Source organism: Lithobates pipiens, unplaced genomic scaffold (assembly GCF_037356315.1).
Source record: "Lithobates pipiens isolate NorthernLeopardFrog02 unplaced genomic scaffold, aLitPip1_a1.2 Scaffold_16, whole genome shotgun sequence".
In the NCBI taxonomy this organism is placed as follows: domain Eukaryota; kingdom Metazoa; phylum Chordata; class Amphibia; order Anura; family Ranidae; genus Lithobates; species Lithobates pipiens.
In genome coordinates this window covers 619,627,148-619,644,668 of record NW_027507748.1, presented here as the reverse complement: position 1 = coordinate 619,644,668, position 17,521 = coordinate 619,627,148, and the positions used below count along the sequence as shown (strand labels likewise).

The 17,521-nt window shown below is 40.2% G+C and overlaps 1 protein-coding gene across 2 annotated transcripts in view; it reads right to left on the bottom strand.

Annotated features, from left to right (window-relative positions):
- Nucleotides 1-17,521, bottom strand: part of LOC143983938 (cilia- and flagella-associated protein 337-like) — a 221,461-nt gene that overhangs the window by 109,999 nt on the left and 93,941 nt on the right. For both annotated transcript variants that reach the window (XM_077484093.1, XM_077484094.1), the window contains exons 12-14: nt 16,680-16,749; nt 11,919-12,159; nt 3,232-3,337 (exon numbers count right to left, since the gene is read on the bottom strand). In XM_077484093.1, coding sequence (XP_077340219.1) covers nt 3,232-3,337; nt 11,919-12,159; nt 16,680-16,749 — 417 coding nt within the window. The remainder of the gene's footprint in view (nt 1-3,231; nt 3,338-11,918; nt 12,160-16,679; nt 16,750-17,521) is intronic.

Genomic DNA, 17,521 nt, shown 5'->3' with positions numbered 1-17,521 from the left:
CACGACGGACGAACAGTTCGCTGAAACCGTGCGCGATGACGTGAACGGCATGTACGACGGGACAAAAAATACGACGTCCTATACACTGCATTATAACTTTCGGCGTGAAAATCCTTTCTGGGCATGCGCGCAACTTTGTTTGGCGAACAAGCCTACACACAAGCGGACTGTTCGCTGAAACAAGGTTTCAGCGGACAGTTTTTCGGAAATTCCGAAAAACCTTGTTCGTCAAACTGTCCGCTGAAACTGTCCGCTGAAAGCCCACACACGAGCGGACTGTCCGCCCAAACACTGTTCAGCGGACAAAGTTGGGCGAACAGTCCGCCCGTGTGTACGCGGCCTAAGGCTGTGGGATTTATTCCCCCATCCACAGATCAGCAGGTGAGAAGGTGTGTGGGGATAGGCTGGGGAGAGAGGTCTGTCAACAGGGGAGTGGGAGGTCTATCAGCAGGGGAGTGTGAGGTGGTCATGGAGGGACATCAATCAGCGGGTGGGGGGAGTAACTGGGAGTGATATCTTTTGGAGTAGGGTCTGTCATCTGAAGGTTGGGAAATGGTCACCTTTGATATAAGTTGAAGGGAGGTGGCTAACATGGAAAGTGGCTGGGGAGTAACCTGGTTGGTGTGCGAGTGTGAAATGGATGATGTGTTTCAAGTTTCTTTCCCATTTGCAGTAATGCTTACTGCCCTCTAAAAAGTGATCTGTGGTGTATTGCTTTTCAACAAGTGGTATAGCAGCAGCTGACAGGAGTTCATGAGGTGCTACGGCCACCTACTTTTTTTTTTACATTGCTGAATGGCAGTTTTACATTGTTGGACTATGCTGCTACTGTAAGCGAGTTTGACCGGTTGTGTAGCCTGTCAAACTCTGCAGGCTCCAAGCTGTCTATTGAGCTCAGTGCCTCCGACAAGAAGTGAGGAGAGGCTCTGTGAGCTCATCCTCTCAGTCTGCTGCAAACAGAGCGTGCCAGCTTGTATTTAAACTGGCCACTCCGTATGTAGCTTCTGACAGGCTGAGCAAGGCGCCCCGTATCTCCAGGACCATAGGTGATAGGAGCCCAACATTTTTGACCAGTAGTGGGGTAGACCTTCAGCTATCTACCCCCTAAATTTGGGTTCTATGTGACCCCTAGTCGCCAAGCCATGACCCTTGTTTTTTTTTTTTTAAATGGGCCTATCTTAAGGTAAGGGGCCTAGAGCTGCAGCTCCAATAGCCCCTATGTTAATCCGGCCCTGGTGCTGTCAGAGGAAAGAGGTGTGGAAAATCCTCCATTATATTGGTTTACAAGCTGGGAATTGATGCAATCCTCAATATGCTTTGTCTGATATATCTGTTGATCTTGTCAGAAATGCATTGTCCTCATTCCAGTGATGTCTTTGCCTACCAATCTTTAGGATTACTGGGGTTAGTGGGAGCCATGCTGTGTCTTTATTTGCCTCTATCATTACCAGCTATGATATGCTGTGGAGAACTGAAATTCACTAGCTTTACATTTTTCACATGTATTAAAACAATACAACATGCCAAGCCCATAAACATAAATTTCTTGAATTTCGAGAAGAAATGCATATTATTGATATCTATTTACGGTATGTGTTACTGCTTGGTACACATCATTGTTGCACTCTGCATTGTTTTAATGAGTAAATCTGACCGTACATGTGTAGATTTCTCTCATTCAACCCTCGTAGCTGAACGAGAGAAAATTGCTTGATTTCTCTATCCACACTAAATAGAATTATTAGAGGAATCCCCAGTGCCAGCTATTGTATTCAGTGGCCCTCAAGCCCCCCCTTAAAATGGAAGTAAAACCTCCTACCCTTTTCACCCAAGGAAGCTGTCATCTTGGCCTCTTTTAACCACTTCCCATCCAATTCTGACATTTCTCTCCTACATGTAAAATTCATAATTTTTTTGCTAGAAAATTACATAGAACCCTGAAACATTATATATGTTTTTTTTAGCAAAGACCCTAGAGAATACAATGGTGGTCGTTGCAACTTTTTAAACAAAAATTTTTTGGGGAAAAAAAACTTTTATGCTTAAAAAAATAAAAAAAAATAAAACATTAACGTTAGCCCAATTTTTTTGCATAATTAGTAAATAGATGCCTAACATGTCATGCTTCAAAATTGCGCACGCTGGTGAATGGCGCCAAACTTTCGGAACTTAAAAATCCCCATAGGCGACACTTTAAATTTTTTTATTGTTAATTTTACTTTGCTTTTTTTTGTTTGACACTTTAAAAAAAAATAATAATAATTTTGATGACTTTTATTCCTATTACAAGGAATGTAAACATTCCTTTCTAATAGGAATATGGCATGATCGGTCCTCTTTACAGTCCTCTTTACAGTGAGATATGGTGTCAATAAGACCCCACATCTCACCTCTAGGCTGGTAAGCCTGAAATAAAAAAAGAAAAAAATCTTGCCTTTCCAGCTGAGGCGGCACCATTCGTTTGAATGCAGAGGCCAGGCATGACGTCATAACATCGTGCCCGGTCTCCGAACGATCATAGAGACTTGTCTGCCCTGCCAGAAATCTCTATGGTCACCATACGGGGGTGTCTTCGATTCAGTGCTGGAAGCTGTGAGTCAGTAGAAGCACCGGAGGGCGGCGGGAGGAAGGGGCGCCCCTCTCGCCGCCCGTAAGAATTATTTAAGCATGTGCCTGTTGTTTTAAAAACTGTTAAATTGATTTACTTAGGTTTACTTCCACTTTAAGCCTTCGCTCACACTGAACACAGTTTTGAAATCGCGCGATTTCAAAGCCGCATTTCAGTCTGACTTCTGGGGGGAGCAATTTGAAAGACATCTGTGTGGGTTCATGCACAGATGTCTATTAAAAACGCCCCCAAAGTCGCCTACAAAAGTAGTGCAGGAACTACTTTTGGAAATTGGTGCAGTGCCGCAGTTGACGTTGCACCGATTGGGACGTTCTTATTGCCGGCAATAGGCGCCGATTTGACATGCAATTTGACCTGTCAAGTCGAGCCAATGTGAACAGGGCTAAGTGTATTCTTGCACCTGGCTATTCTACTAAGTAGAAGTGCATTCCATCTCAGCAGGAATGTGTGCTATTAAAATGCTTGCAATACAGTCATGTTCATGTGTTCACTCCGAGATCAATTTTATATTAAAAGCAGTGAGTGGATGACCTGAATTAATGCAGAAAGAGCTCAAGCCATAGAACATCAGTGACTGCCAAAGCAAAGTGAGATCATCTTACCTTTATTGTACAATCTGTGGCAATAGAGAATATCTTGTTATCTTCTGAAGAGACCTCCACAAAGAATATGGGTGCTGTATGGCCTCGAAGCATACCTGTAGCTCGCCTGGATTTAAAGATATGAGTAATGGATTCATTAATAATTTTAAACTCATCAGCAACTATAACTGTATACATTAGCAAGAAAACATAGCCATAACATACAAAATTAACATTCAAATATACCAATGTAAAAAAAAAAAAATCAAAGGGGATTAAAATATCAAAAAACCCTTAAAGGTCCTTAAAGTTTATTGTAGCCCAAGAATAAAATGATAATATATTGCAGCACTATGCTTCCTTCCACAGGCCCCTATATCAATGCATTGATATAATGGCTAGCAGAAGAAACCAGAGTGCCCCGTGTGGATCAGGAATCCTTGACACCCAAAAGTCTGTCCAATGAAGAGGTTTACTGGGCACCGCAGCGCTTGAAAAAAGGTAAAGATTGATGGTGCAATGGCAGGACAAGTAATTATTAGATGTCCTTTTTACAGGGGAACCTTCTTTTATAGTTTTCATTTTGTGTCAGGGTCATTTTATCACTGTAGGCCGGGCAGCAAAACATTCACTCTGTATGCACATTTTAAACTACAACTCAAAGTTTAGCTTTGCACAACTTATTTGAGGGCTTAATGATTTTTGTTTATTAGGATTCAAAAAATTGGTCAATTTACCAAGCTCTTCTACATGTTGTGTGTGTTATTTAGTGGTATTTGACCTCTTCATTGTAGAACTAATGCACTGGCTAGTTCACAAAAGATGCAGTAATTTTAAGATGATGTAGGGAATGCAGAAAAAAATCCTTGCAGTGGGACTTCCTCTGCACCACAAGGGTTACATGCTCATTTTGTCATGAATAAAAAGGGTGAATTACTTACCTTACCCCTTGTTATCCTGACAGTCAGCACATTCTGACGCCCGTGGGATATTGGCATAGGTGTGCGCACAGGGAGTGGCAGGTGTCCCAGACACACCCTAATCACCCTGTGTGGAGCAGATTCCCCGTTTCATCCCCTGATTTTTCACCAAAGCCCCCTAATGGAGCTCCTAACAAAAATTGTAAAAACTAATGCAAAATATAGAATTGTAAAAAATAAACAAAATAAAATCTATTGACACCATCCACCCACTGCTTTGTGGACACCAATTCCTGCCCTACTGACACCATCCACTGTTCTACTGACACCATCAGTATAAATACACGTGCACACACACATATGTGTCTGAGCTTTGAGGTGCACACCCCAATGCAATAGGTTGTGCACACCTATGAATATCGGCAAGCCCAGGATGTCCTCACATTCAATGAAAGACTACAGATCTTACATCGTATGTAATGACATCAAAGAGCTGTGACTTATTGGGCAGTGAACATGAGTGGCTTGGCTTTAGAGGACTGGGCTTACAAAGAGGAGGAAGCCTGTGGGAGAAAGGAATAAGGCAAATATTTCACCTTATCTCTGTCCCCATAGAAAAAACAAGTATTTATTTCTTGCGGTGCAGAGGTGGCCCTACCGCAAGAGTTACTTTTTCACCAGCTTTGAAACACACCATACAATTGTATATAAAATCTATTTGAAAAAGACTACACACCTGCAGAATCCTCCAAAGCCTTATGGTTATAGCCAAATGCCAGTCTGCTCCAGAGAATCTCCAGCATTTCCAGGTAGTACGGAGTGTGATTCTACTTCTAGCCCCCCCCCCCAACTTTATTATAATGGGTAATCTCACTACCCAGTAGAAATGTGCAGAAGCCAGAAAGGATCAGGTAGCATTTGGCACTATCCGGAAGTACTGGAGCTTTGTCTGTCAGACTGACCTAAAATTTGTTTGCAACAGGAAGGTTTTGGATGGTACTGCAGGTGCCTGCACTTAATACCTACAACAGTTTTTTTTACCAAAGAGCAATGCAAAATATGTTTATAAATTAAATATTATGATAGTGTCACATTGAGGGGTCAGGCTCTGAGACCAGTAGCTACATCAGTAGAGAGGCTCCCACTGACCAGCTGGATAAGTGCGGCAACAGGTCAACCTAGTGGAAGACACAGGCTCACCCTAAGTGCGGGGGCTAAGCACTAACCAATGTGCACCAGAGCTCCTGATGGTGGAGATGGATTTTGCTGTATGTTAGTACCAGGTCGCAGTCCTTAGGATTACCCTACCAGGAGGTGAGCAAGCCAGAGTCCAGTAGCAGATATAGCAGGTAGGGATCAAGCAGAACCATAGTCTGTAAACAATGGGAGAAAAAGAAGGTTTGCCAAAAACTAAGTGCACCATTTGTTGCATCTTCTGCTGCACTTAGTTTTTGGCACACCTTATTTTTCTCCCATTGTTCTTCCAGAAACTGCTTTGCTCTCAAGGGAGCTGCCACTAATGCTGTATATGTATACTTCCTGGACTTTATAGACTTTTAGTTGTGTTATCAGTGTGTTTTGGTACCCTCTCGTGTGTCATTCTGTTTTTGCCATGTAGTCAGGAAACAAGCCAAAGGTTGGTAACAAGAGATAGCAGGTTGGGATCAAGCACAAGCATAGTCAAGGAACAAGCCAAGGTTGGTAAAGAGTGATAGTAGTGATATGGACACCTGCAGGTAAGCAAAGGTGCAAGAGATCGGCTGGAGAGAACACATAATAATCTGACAAACAGGAAGTTAAAAGGCATGGCTTAAATAGGAAGTTTATGGGAGGAGCAATGAGTTCATGGTTCAGCAAAAACAAAGCACAAGGCAGGATTGTATAATGGATCAGAAAGAGTGCTGTCCAGCATCTCAGATGACTCAGCAGGTTCAAACTTGGGTCCTGACAGATAGTCATATTATCCTAAATAATATGTTACCTAAACATTTTATCTTCCTGATATGTGTCTGTTGTACCATATACATGTGTTAAAAAGTATCCCGTTCTCTTTGTATTGCTTCCTTTGTGTAAAATACTTGGTGTTCTAATCTTCTGTTTCAAACTGATCGTGCTAGGCATGACAGTATACATTCCAGCGTGGTCAGTTTTCTAGCTATGATGGGAGCACAGCCTACCCTTCCTCCTATGAACAGACCTGTGCTGACATATCTCTCTGCATAGCCATTCACTGGTCAGATCATCGTACTGTTTCTCCACCCACAGCTCTCTGTCCCCTTAGGCAGTGAAGAAAATAGGTTATGTGATCACTTACGGTATAAAAAAAGAGAGAAAAAAAGGTATTTTATATATATATATATATATATATATATATATATATATATATATATATACAGTATATATATATACACACACACTGTTGCTAATGTGTGTTTATGTTTGGAGATATATAGTTCTGATACATAGTTGAGACAATATGCAATATGGTTATAGTGGAATGGTTATACATGTTTGTTCCAATATGTTTGTTTCAAAATGTTAGCCTATGTATTAATAAACACAGCTAAATAAAAACCAGGGACAACTTATGGTTACAACCTGTGTGGGTATTTAGTTAAACTTATGGCATCAGACAGATACCGACAGCTTGAGAAAGAGCAAGGATGCTTGAAACTGTACAGTAGCTTTTTACATTGTCTGTTACCTTGTGATGATGTTATTCTGAAGTAAAGCATATTAATCCCCATGTTGATGGGGACAAGGGCCTCATCCCCACAACCCTTGCCCACTGATTGTGGGGGTCTGCGGGCAGGGGGCTTATCAGAATCTGGAAGCCCCCTTTAACAAAAGGACCCCCAGATCACACCCCCCATCTGAATTGGTAACTGGTACATTGTATCCCTACCAATTCACAAAAAAAGTGACAAAAATAGGAAAAATGACAAAAGACACTTTGGAACAAGTCCTTTATTAAAAAATAAAAATGTCCCGTGATGTAGATCCATCTCGTCACAAAAAACAAACAAACAAGAAAAATGCAACAGCTCCGCCTCCATGGGACTCCCGTCGAGTGACACTTCTTCTCATTGACACCTGTTATATAGCTGAGGGCGGAGCCACCCAGTGGCGTAAATGGGTGACCCCGCCCTCAGCTATATAACAGGTGTCAAGGAGAAAAAGGGTCACTCAGCGGGAGCATCGCATGGAGGCAGAGCTGTTGTGGGTTTTTTGTTTTTTTTCTGTCCGTCGGGCGGCAGGAGATGGATCTACATCGCGGGACATTTTTTATTTTTTTAATAAAGGACTTGTTCCAACGTGTCTCTTGTCATTACTATTTTTGACACTTTTGTTAGTGAATTGATAGGGGTAGGTTTTGTTCTTGGATAAGGGTCTGGTATAGTTTTTGAGGGGACCCCTACGCCATTTTTTTTAATTTTGGTGCAGGGTTCCCCTTAAAATCTGAAGGGTTGTGGGACATTTTTAATTTTTTTATTTTTTAATAAAGGGCTTGTCCCAAAATGTCTCTTGTCATTACTATTTTTGACACTTTTGTTTGTGAATTGGTAGGGGTAGGTTGTGCGCTCGGATAAGGGTCTGGTGTAGATTTTAGAGGGACCCCAACACAATTTTAAAAAAAAAAAGAAAGAAAAAAAGACCTGAAGGGCCTGGTATGGATTTTGGGGGGACCCCCAAACAATTTTTATTTACACTTTGGTTCAGGGTTCCCCCCAATATTCATACCAGACACAAAGGGACTTGCAATGAAATGGGGGGGACCCATGCTTTTTTTTTAATGAGTTTTATCTATATTGCAGAGACTCAACAATACATTACAGCCTAGTTTTAAATTACCTTTTTCCTTTAGAAATGTCATTTTGCTGTGGTATTGTTCTAAACATGGGAAAACTGCACCACAGGCATACTAAAGACACCCCCAGGCACGATATTTAAAGGAATATTTCATTTTTATTGTTTCACTTTAAGCATTATTAAAATCACTGCTCCCCAAAAAATGGGCATTATTAAAAAAAATTTTGCATTGATAAATGTCCCCTTGGGCAAGACCTGGGCCCCCAAATACTTTTTATGGCAATAACTTGCCTATTAGCCTTTAAAATTAGCAGGTTTAATGGTGTTTGTGTGCGCGTCCAAATGTTTTGCCTGTTCACAAGTTCTGGTGCAAACCGAACCGGGGGGTGTTCAGCTCATACTTAGTGACAACACTAAAGAAATTACACTTTATTACAATGTAAAGTAGTGAGTGTTCACATGAAAAGATATAATAAAATATTTACAAAAATGCAAGGGATGTACTGACCCTTTAAAAACTTGTGATGCAAGATCAAAAGTCTGCTGCACCATTCATGATTTCATGGCATCAATAACTAAGATGTTACCTATCTAATATAATGATCAAATGTTTATCACATATTTAGAAAAAAAAAAACGGAATTTGTGATGCAAGAGGAAAGTCCAACTCTATTATTCGTGTCCTCACAATCCTAATAGCTACTTCACGCGCCTCTAACTATCCTACTGATGTCATAAGATGTATACTATTTCAACATCTTGTACAACTCCCTCCCCCCAGAGCTAAATAGCTACTTACTTTGTTCTCAGGTATCTGCCTTAAAGCGGTTGTAAACCTTTGATTTAAAAAAAAATAATAATAACCAACATGCCTATACTTATCTGCTCTGTGCAATTGTTTTGCACAAAGCAACCCTAATCCTTTTCTTCTGGGGTCCCCCCGCTGGCACCCCAGGCCCCTCATCTTCATTAGGTGTTCCCATGGAAAGCCGCTTTCCCTGGGGGCACCCGTGTGGGCTTGCTCCCAAATCCCGCTGTTGCGTTCACTGACACAGACAGCGGGACCTGGGACCTGGCGCAGCCCCCCGCTCCCATGTTACAGGATTTGATTGACAGCAGCTCCTGGTGCTATCAATCTGCCCAATGAGGAGAAAGACAGTGGCCGCATCTGCTTTTGGGCTCAGGTAAGAAAAAGGGGGGGTCTGGGGGGGGGGAGATGCCGGATAGAAGGTTTTTCACCTTAATGTATACAATACATTAAGGTAAAAAACTTTGAGGCCTTAGAACTACTTTAAGTTTATGAACTGAAATATAGCACATCCAAGAAGTGGCCTAGGTTAAAATAAAGTTTTATAAAAGTTTATGCTTAATCTTAACTTTTCAAATCATATGGTTCATCAAGCTCTAGATGTGTTATACATGCATTGCTGCACTAGTTTCTGATAACTTAATGCTGGGAGTTCTTTCTTCTATCTCCTCTTGACCTGTATAATAAAAGGCTGTTATCTGTTAATTTATCTGACTTGTACATATGATGCACCCCTTACTATGGTGTATATTTTTGTAATGTGAGACTATGTCTTGAGGTCATAATGCCTTCCTTTCTCTTTTGTATTTATACTGAAACCCTAATAAAAAAGAAATTGAACGAGACAATAAAGCCATATATAAATATATTGTGGGATAATTTTCTTGTCCTAAATTAATGGGATTTGCTCAGCTGCTTAGTGACCCTTAGCCATGTCTAATATGACACCATAAGAGGCCTGCTACTGGTTGTCATACAAAAAATAATGTTATTTGTCCTCATAAACAGAAGATAAATAAATATTGTCTGTTAATTAACAACAGTCATATATTGAGAGCTCTAAATGTATGCATTTGGGTACTAAAAGAACATATGTAAATTACACATTAGGAGGGGCTCTCCTTGCAGAATCAATGATAGAACAAGATCTGGGGGTGCTTCTAGATCAGACTTAGCAATCAGAGACGCTAGTCTTCATCAAGCCCATCAAGCCCTTGGTCCCTTTGTGCATTGTTTTGTGATTTTATAAACATCGACTGCTCAAGCCCCGATGAAGGCGGAGGCTTTTTCCTCCAAAATTCCCTCTGAACTATTAAGTGTTTCAAAAAGCCCTTTATGTGAGAGGTACTTTTGTAGCAGATGCTCCTCTGTACACATCCAAGAATAGATTATAGTGATTCACTCTGGAGAACAGGCGTTTAAGAAGGAATATCATTACAATGTACAAATATATATCAAAGATGACTCCAGTGACTGTGATGAACTGTTTACTCTAAGGCTCGGTTCGAATCTTGGCCAGTTTAGCAGTGACCGGCCGAGATTCAAACCATTAATAGGCAGGCTGAATGTACCAAGCTGATTGATCAATCAGCTTGGGTACAACCAGCCTGCCAGATTCTCTTGCAATTATCATTAGTTGCTGCTATAGCTGTTAACGATAATCATTGTCTTCTCCCAGCTTTCCCTGGCATCCCCCGCCGGGAAAAGACAATCCCCCGGCAGGAGAGATTCTCACATCAACACTGTTGATGTGTTGATGGGGGAGTCAAGCAAATTTATTTCACACAACCTGTGGCTGCAGGAAAGAAATTTGCTCTGAGTATGGCTGGCCTAAGGTCTCAGAGGACACATGGCCATAATTTTAGTTTAAAAGAAAAAAACTTTTAAACTTAGAGCGTGGAAAGGATTTTTTACTGTTATGCTTTGTACACACGATCGGACTTATTGACAACAAAACCGTTCAATTTTGTTCAAAGGGATTTGGCTCAAACTTGTCTTGCATACACACGGTCACACAAATGTTGGCCAACAATTACGAATGTAGTGACGTACTAGACGTACTACATGGTTTTTCAGCTCTTTAGCTCCACCATTTGGGCTCCTTCTGCTAATTTCGTGTTAGTAGAAGTTTGATTCGCGATTTTCTTTTTGCGTTTTTCATTTAGCGATTTTCAGTTTGCTCTTTTCATTTCGTGCTTTTCAGTACATTTCTGAATGGCCGTTCGTCAACCGGATATGTTGTGGAATTGGAGGAGATAACGTTTTATTTATTATTGGCCTTGGAGTTATTGTTTTGACATTATTTTCTGGTTGAATAATGATTTGATTTGGTATATTTTCAATATTTTTGGATGCATAGAATGCACTTTTTGGTTAAGTTCTATTGGCAGATAGCATGTCTAATTTTTTATTTTTTTTAATGCACAATAAAAATATTGTGGAGAATAATACCTGGCTACGTGTTTTACTTCATTTTGAGAGTAGGCAGTTACATTTTAAAAAATACAATGTAAAATTAACAGGGGGCCCCAACATAGTTGTATATTTGATCTTATAAACTATAGGATAATGGTGTTGTGGTAACTTGCACAAATGAAAAAAAACAAAACATAATATTATTCTTGATATCACTAGAAAAAAAAAAAGCCTTTGAAAATTTGTTTGCAATAACTCCATCCACATCACCAGCAAATCAGCTTCATTATTATCCCATTAAAGAAGAAAAGAATGTGCGCTGCATTTGGAGATTTCATAATTTGCAGCGTCACAAATGTAAATTCTCCATTACGAACGCTAGTTTACAAGACCGACCGATTCTGCTTCCGAGAATGCATGTTTTTTTACGTGGGACTTTTGTCCGATGGACTTGTGTACATGTGTCTGGCAACTCACATTTGTTGGTGGAAAATTTGAAGACATGCAAGCCAACATTTGCTGGCGGAAAGTCCGACAACAAATGTCCAATGGAGCATACACGCTGTTGGATTTACCGCCAACAGCCTGACATCCAACATTTCCCGTTGGAAAATTCGATCGTGTGTACGGGGCTTTAGAGAGGTAACAGATAATAATACATCTCATTTCAAATTGGTAAAAAAACATGGCCTTTTTACTCCCATGTGCAAGAGGTCTAAAAGATAAGTATGACTTATTAAGTTGCATGTTCTTACGCAGGCACGTAGAGGTTCCACAATCTGATAATACGATCCATTCCCCCTGTGATCACAAGGCTGTTCTTCTTACAAAATGCAAATGTCTTCACCCCTTTATACACCCGGAAAACTGTCTGGTCTCCTGCTGCTCTCTTCTGTGGTGGTCCAGATGACATTGGAGCTCGTCTTCCCTTATCTCTCAAGTGATCCTTGATGTCCTTCATCTGCTGTTCCACATTTGTGGTCCCTATGGTACAACCTTGAAGCAGAATCACACTTTTAAGCTGACTTTCAGGAAAGGGTGCAGAAGAGTCAAAATTTTATTTTAACCTAAATAACTGGACATTTGCTTGTATGTCTACAGCATTGAATGTATTACTCCACTGCCTTGTATCCTCACACATTAGAATTTCTGTAATTATTAGATAGGCATAATTCATTAAGCCAAGAGAAGATTGCATATCCTAAAAATATATTGATTCCCCAAGAACAGGAGTTATATTTCTGGATAGGCAAGTTTACTGTAGAGGACTATTTGCAAGACTGGATTGTGTTTGAAATAAAATTTGTTAGTATTTTTTGCTTGACTCATCCAATGCAAGTAACCTGCATTGGAATCTGACAGCATCTGACCCCTCGGGGGACAGCTTCACTTACAGTGACATGGCTGCCGGTTACTAGTACCATTCTCTAGTTCAGAAGATTACAGGTTCCATATGTACAAAATGACAGACTCACTTTGCAATAGGGTGCTAATGAAATTTCTAATTACAATTTTTTCCTACGTTCCTGACAATGGGATAGAAAAATAATAGTCCAGTACTGGAAACACTCACAATATGTCTGTACCCCCTTCAGCATACCGACAGCATATCTCATGTAAGCATGACTGGGAAAAATCGAACATGGCATATGAAATGTCACTTGGCCCAAGTGCTCAGTGTTTTTTTTTTAAACAGGATTGTTTAAAGTACAATTGAAATTTTATTTTAAATGAGCTAAACACATTTCAAATGCATTAAAACAAAAGGTGTGCAAAGTCCTAAAGACGCTATATTTATTCAAAAAAATTCATACAAATGTTAGTACACTGGCAATATGTTTTTATATTCTATGTGCTAAATAGAATTTATATGAATTTTATTGAATTGTTTTTAACTTTATTTACTCGCTCACTCAAGTGAACCTCATTACCTCAATCACCATTACAGGCACCGCTGGTGGAGGGGATCCCGGGACACACGAGGAGGCTCATAATGTTCATATTTGTAGCAACCAGAATTTCCATTGCTAGGGCTAGGAAATCCCCTATTAGTGGCGGCTGGTGCTTCATTCTTTTGGGGAGGCGACAAACAAACCCTCCCCGCTTGCCAGGTCCATATTTACCCCATCCACAATAGCTTCCCCTTCTTCTCGGCAAAAGCAGTAGGAGAGCAGCCAGGTGGACAGAGCAAGGCTATGGCATGCTCCCGACAGAAATCAACATCTTTCCTCTCCCTGCTCAGGTCGCATGGCTACTCTGCCTCTGCAGGTCACGGCCGAAGACTGCATACTTATTGGCTGCTGCCAGCTCCCCCGACCTCTTCCTCCACTCTTCTACTCCTCGTCTCTGTTCCAACCATCGCCGCATACATCACACAAGTGGGTAGGCTCGGGGCGCAGTGTTCTGCCCACCCTTTTTTTGAAGCTAACTAGAGCCTCAGGCTCTAATCATGTGCTTCAAAAAAGAAAAAACCTATTGAAATCCATGCATCCGGCGACCTGCATGTCGATTAGGGACCAAGCGCATGGATGGGGGGGGCAGCACCTCTGGGCCCCTAATGAGCAGCCCGCCACTGTTCCCTATGTTCCCATTCAACCTACTAAAATCCAAGTTATCATGGATCATGATTAATGAACACCTATCGGTGATCTTGAACAACAAGCTTGCATTTTTAGACAAAGTCGGATGCCTTATGAGACGCGTTTGAATTTGTGTTTTTATGTCTGGACAGGCTGCACTTCATACTTTGTCTTTTCCCTCCCTATAGTTTATTTCTTTCCTTTCTCTGTATTGGCTTTCCTATACGTTCCTTGGGCCAATTGCAGTGATTTATAGTAGAATGTAAGTAGAATGTGAAATTTTTACCTGTGCTCAAGGGATGTGAAGCAGGCCTAGGCCTAGTCATGTGCAAAGTTTTTGTATTTTACCCTTCACCTACTGATTATACAGTGAAGGGACGGGGGACAATTTACTTAAGCAATATTGCTGTATCTCCTTAGCGCCCTCCCCCATATTCTAGCTATCTTTGGTGGGATAAGATATGGTTGGGTCACAGTCTTCATATCCTCATTGCCTAGCTTTTTGAATTTTTATTATGTGGTTGAAGATAAATTGTGTTTATTATGAACATGTATCCTCTTTTGTTGTAAAGTTTTAAACTCTGGTGTGCAGCCAATGTACACTATTGGTTATATTTGCAGGATTTTTGTTCTTCTTTTTGAAATACTGTATAAAAATAATTGAGCACCTTTTTAAAAGTCCCAAGGGCATCTTGGTTGTATGAGCTAGTTTAAAGATTTGGGGACTGAGCTACGCCCCACTGAGGCACGTTAGTCAGTAATTAATGTTTGTATATTTTGTTGGCGGAAGACACCCTGACCTTCTTTTTGACTTTCTCGTGCAGGAGTGTTTGAATTAATTACGCATATTTGGAGTGCCTAGAATTCAGCTGAGTTTAAGCTGAGAGTAAAAAAAATGCTATGAAATGCTAAGAATGGGTAGAAATTAAACATTAGTGTGGACAGTTGAGTCCATTGTAAATTTACTAATGAACAATCCATTTAAAGCTACCTAAGGAAACAGATCTCAAAAAATTATAATACGCTGTCTACCTGCAAACGACCTTGTTTTTGGTGTTTTTAGTTTGCACTGGCTACACGTAACCTCTCCATTGAAGGTAGGACCTCCACGGTCAGAAAATGGCTGAAATTGTGTTATGTATATATACATGTATTCCTATTTGCAAATGTTTCAATCTGATATGTTTTATGATCTAGATGTCCTCATCTCCCTGGAGAAAATTTAAACAAATGTAATTGAAAGGCGGTGGGATTTCATCAAGTGATCGAGTGATAAAATCAAGTTTGAACATTTTTTTTACATATTGTTACAGTGTATATATCTTATCGCATATGGAGGTCATGCGTACCACAGCTCATGTTGTTTTTAATTGGTGCTCTAATTTCACATTTTGCACTAATAAAGGAACTTTTTTGATATATAATACGATTCAGTATAACATTTCTAAGCTGCCTAAAAGCCCTTGGGAGCGTTTGTCTTTTTTTTTTTTTTTTTATAAATGTTTTGGGGTGAGCAGTACTTTGGTTTCACCAAGGTGGATTGGGTCCCTGTTTTTCTCTTGATTTGTATTTTTGTCTTTTTATGCAGACCCTGTATAATATCTCAGTCTCTTTTGCTTCTTTTGTGGGATTTGATTTATGTACCACTGGTAATATGTTTTTTATACTACTTGAATACAATTTGTATGAATTTTATTGAATTATTCTTTTCTGAATGGCATACCTCTTTAAAAGTCCCATGAGCATCTTGGTTGTATGAGCTATTTCAACTTCTACTCTCATTCTGTTCCTATTGATAATTGAATTAAACTGAAACCCCCATCTTAGAGGTACATGCCAGCACTTCTATAGTTACCTTATGTCCAACTTGGGGCCCTAGGACCTCGTGCGGTCATTTGTCCTTATTGTGTGGTCCCCTGAGCACATGTAGACAGTCATCTGTGTTTCCATAAATTAAATAGGAGTTAAAGCCCCACCCCAGACAGAAAAAAAATACCCTTGCAATGGGGTCCTATTACAGTCCAGGGGTTAAATGTTTATTAAGTCTAGGGGTAGTGTAACACTTAGTGCCAGATCACACTGGGGTGACTTCAAAGTCGTCTGACTCTGAAGCCGCCCCACACAGCGCAACTTCAGCGCGGCTTGCAAATCACTTCTTTAATAGTCAATGCAAATTGCTCCTAAGTTGCCCCCAAGTAGCACAGGAACCTTTTTCTAAGTCAAACCGGCTTGAGTCACTCTGATTAGAATGGTTCCATTGCACTGCATGGAGCCTGACAGGTCACCTTAGTGTGAACTGAGACTTACATTATTTCTCACTCTGGCAGGCTTCCTCTATCCAGGCAACATGCCCTCCTGAAGGCTCTTCTCTAATGCGCTTTGGCTGACGTCATCAAGTACAATGCATGACCATTAGTCCCTTATTGTACATGAGGACAGTGAGGGCTTGCTCTCAATTTACAAAAGAGAAGCTATAAAGGGTGTATTACACCTTATTCCTCTACCCTTAGACTTAATAAGCATTTAACCCTTGAAGGGGGGGAAGGGGCACTGCAAGGGTAGATTTTTTTTAACAACACCAGAGTCCAGTTTTAACAGATTTTAGCAGTTTTTCAGCAAACGCTGAACAAACATATTGTAAGCTTATTAAACATCTCCCAACGTGCTAAACAACTGTTCTGCACACTAGAGTTCAGCTGAATTTAAGCTGAGAGTAAAAGAAAATGCTATGAAATGCCAGGAGTGCGTAGAAATGAAATATCCGGGTGGACAGTTTAGTCCACTTTAAATTTATTGACGAACAATCCATTTAAAACTACCTAAAGAAATAGATCTCAAAAAATGATAGGCTTCCAAAACACAAATGGTATATTTTTCCAGCTTTTAAATTAAAACTTTATAGAATAATGTAACATACAAAAGTAAATTCAATATTACCTATAACTAAAGCAGTAGATTCGTCATTTGAAGAAGAAATTACAGCTTTAATGGAATCAAAGTACTTCATCTGAAAATCAAAAGGAATGTATTTAATGAACACGCTTTGCCAAAGAAGCTACAACATTTGAACATGAAATGTAGAAAAGGCTCTTTAAAAAACAGTAAATGTGACAATATTAAATAAGAATTTCAATCATGCATTTTGTCAAATATGTGCATTTGCTGTGTGATGGATTGAAGGTAAAATAGTTCTACTAAGAGTTGCATTTGTATTAAAGTATCAGTTGAAAGTCATGGAACTCCTTCTCTACAGCTTTCTTTCAGGTTCAGTTTTTCCCTGAAAACGTGAATGTAATTGGTGGTTTTGGGTGGGGGTAGGGATGAGTTTCGAGTTTGAGTCAAACTCATGTTCGACTCGAACATTGCCTGTTCGCCAAACAGCGAACAATTTGGGGTGTTCACGGCAAATTCGAAAAGCCGCGGAACACCCCGTAAAAGTCTATGGGAGAAATCTAAAGTGCTAGTTTTAAAGGCTAATATGCAAGTTATTGTGCTAAAAAGTGTTTGGGGACCTGGGTCCTGCCCCAGGGGACATGTATCAATGCAAAAAAAACTTTTAAAAACGGCCATTTTTTCAGGAGCAGTGATTTTAATAATGCTTAAAGTGAAACAATAAAAGTGTAATATTCCTTACATTTCGTACCAGGGGGGTGTCTATAGTATGCCTGTAAAGGGGCACATGTTTCCCGTGCTTAGAACTGTCCCTGCACAAAGTGTCATTTCTACAGGAAAAAAGGTCACGAATTGTCGGCTCCTCGTTATACAGAGAACAGTCATTG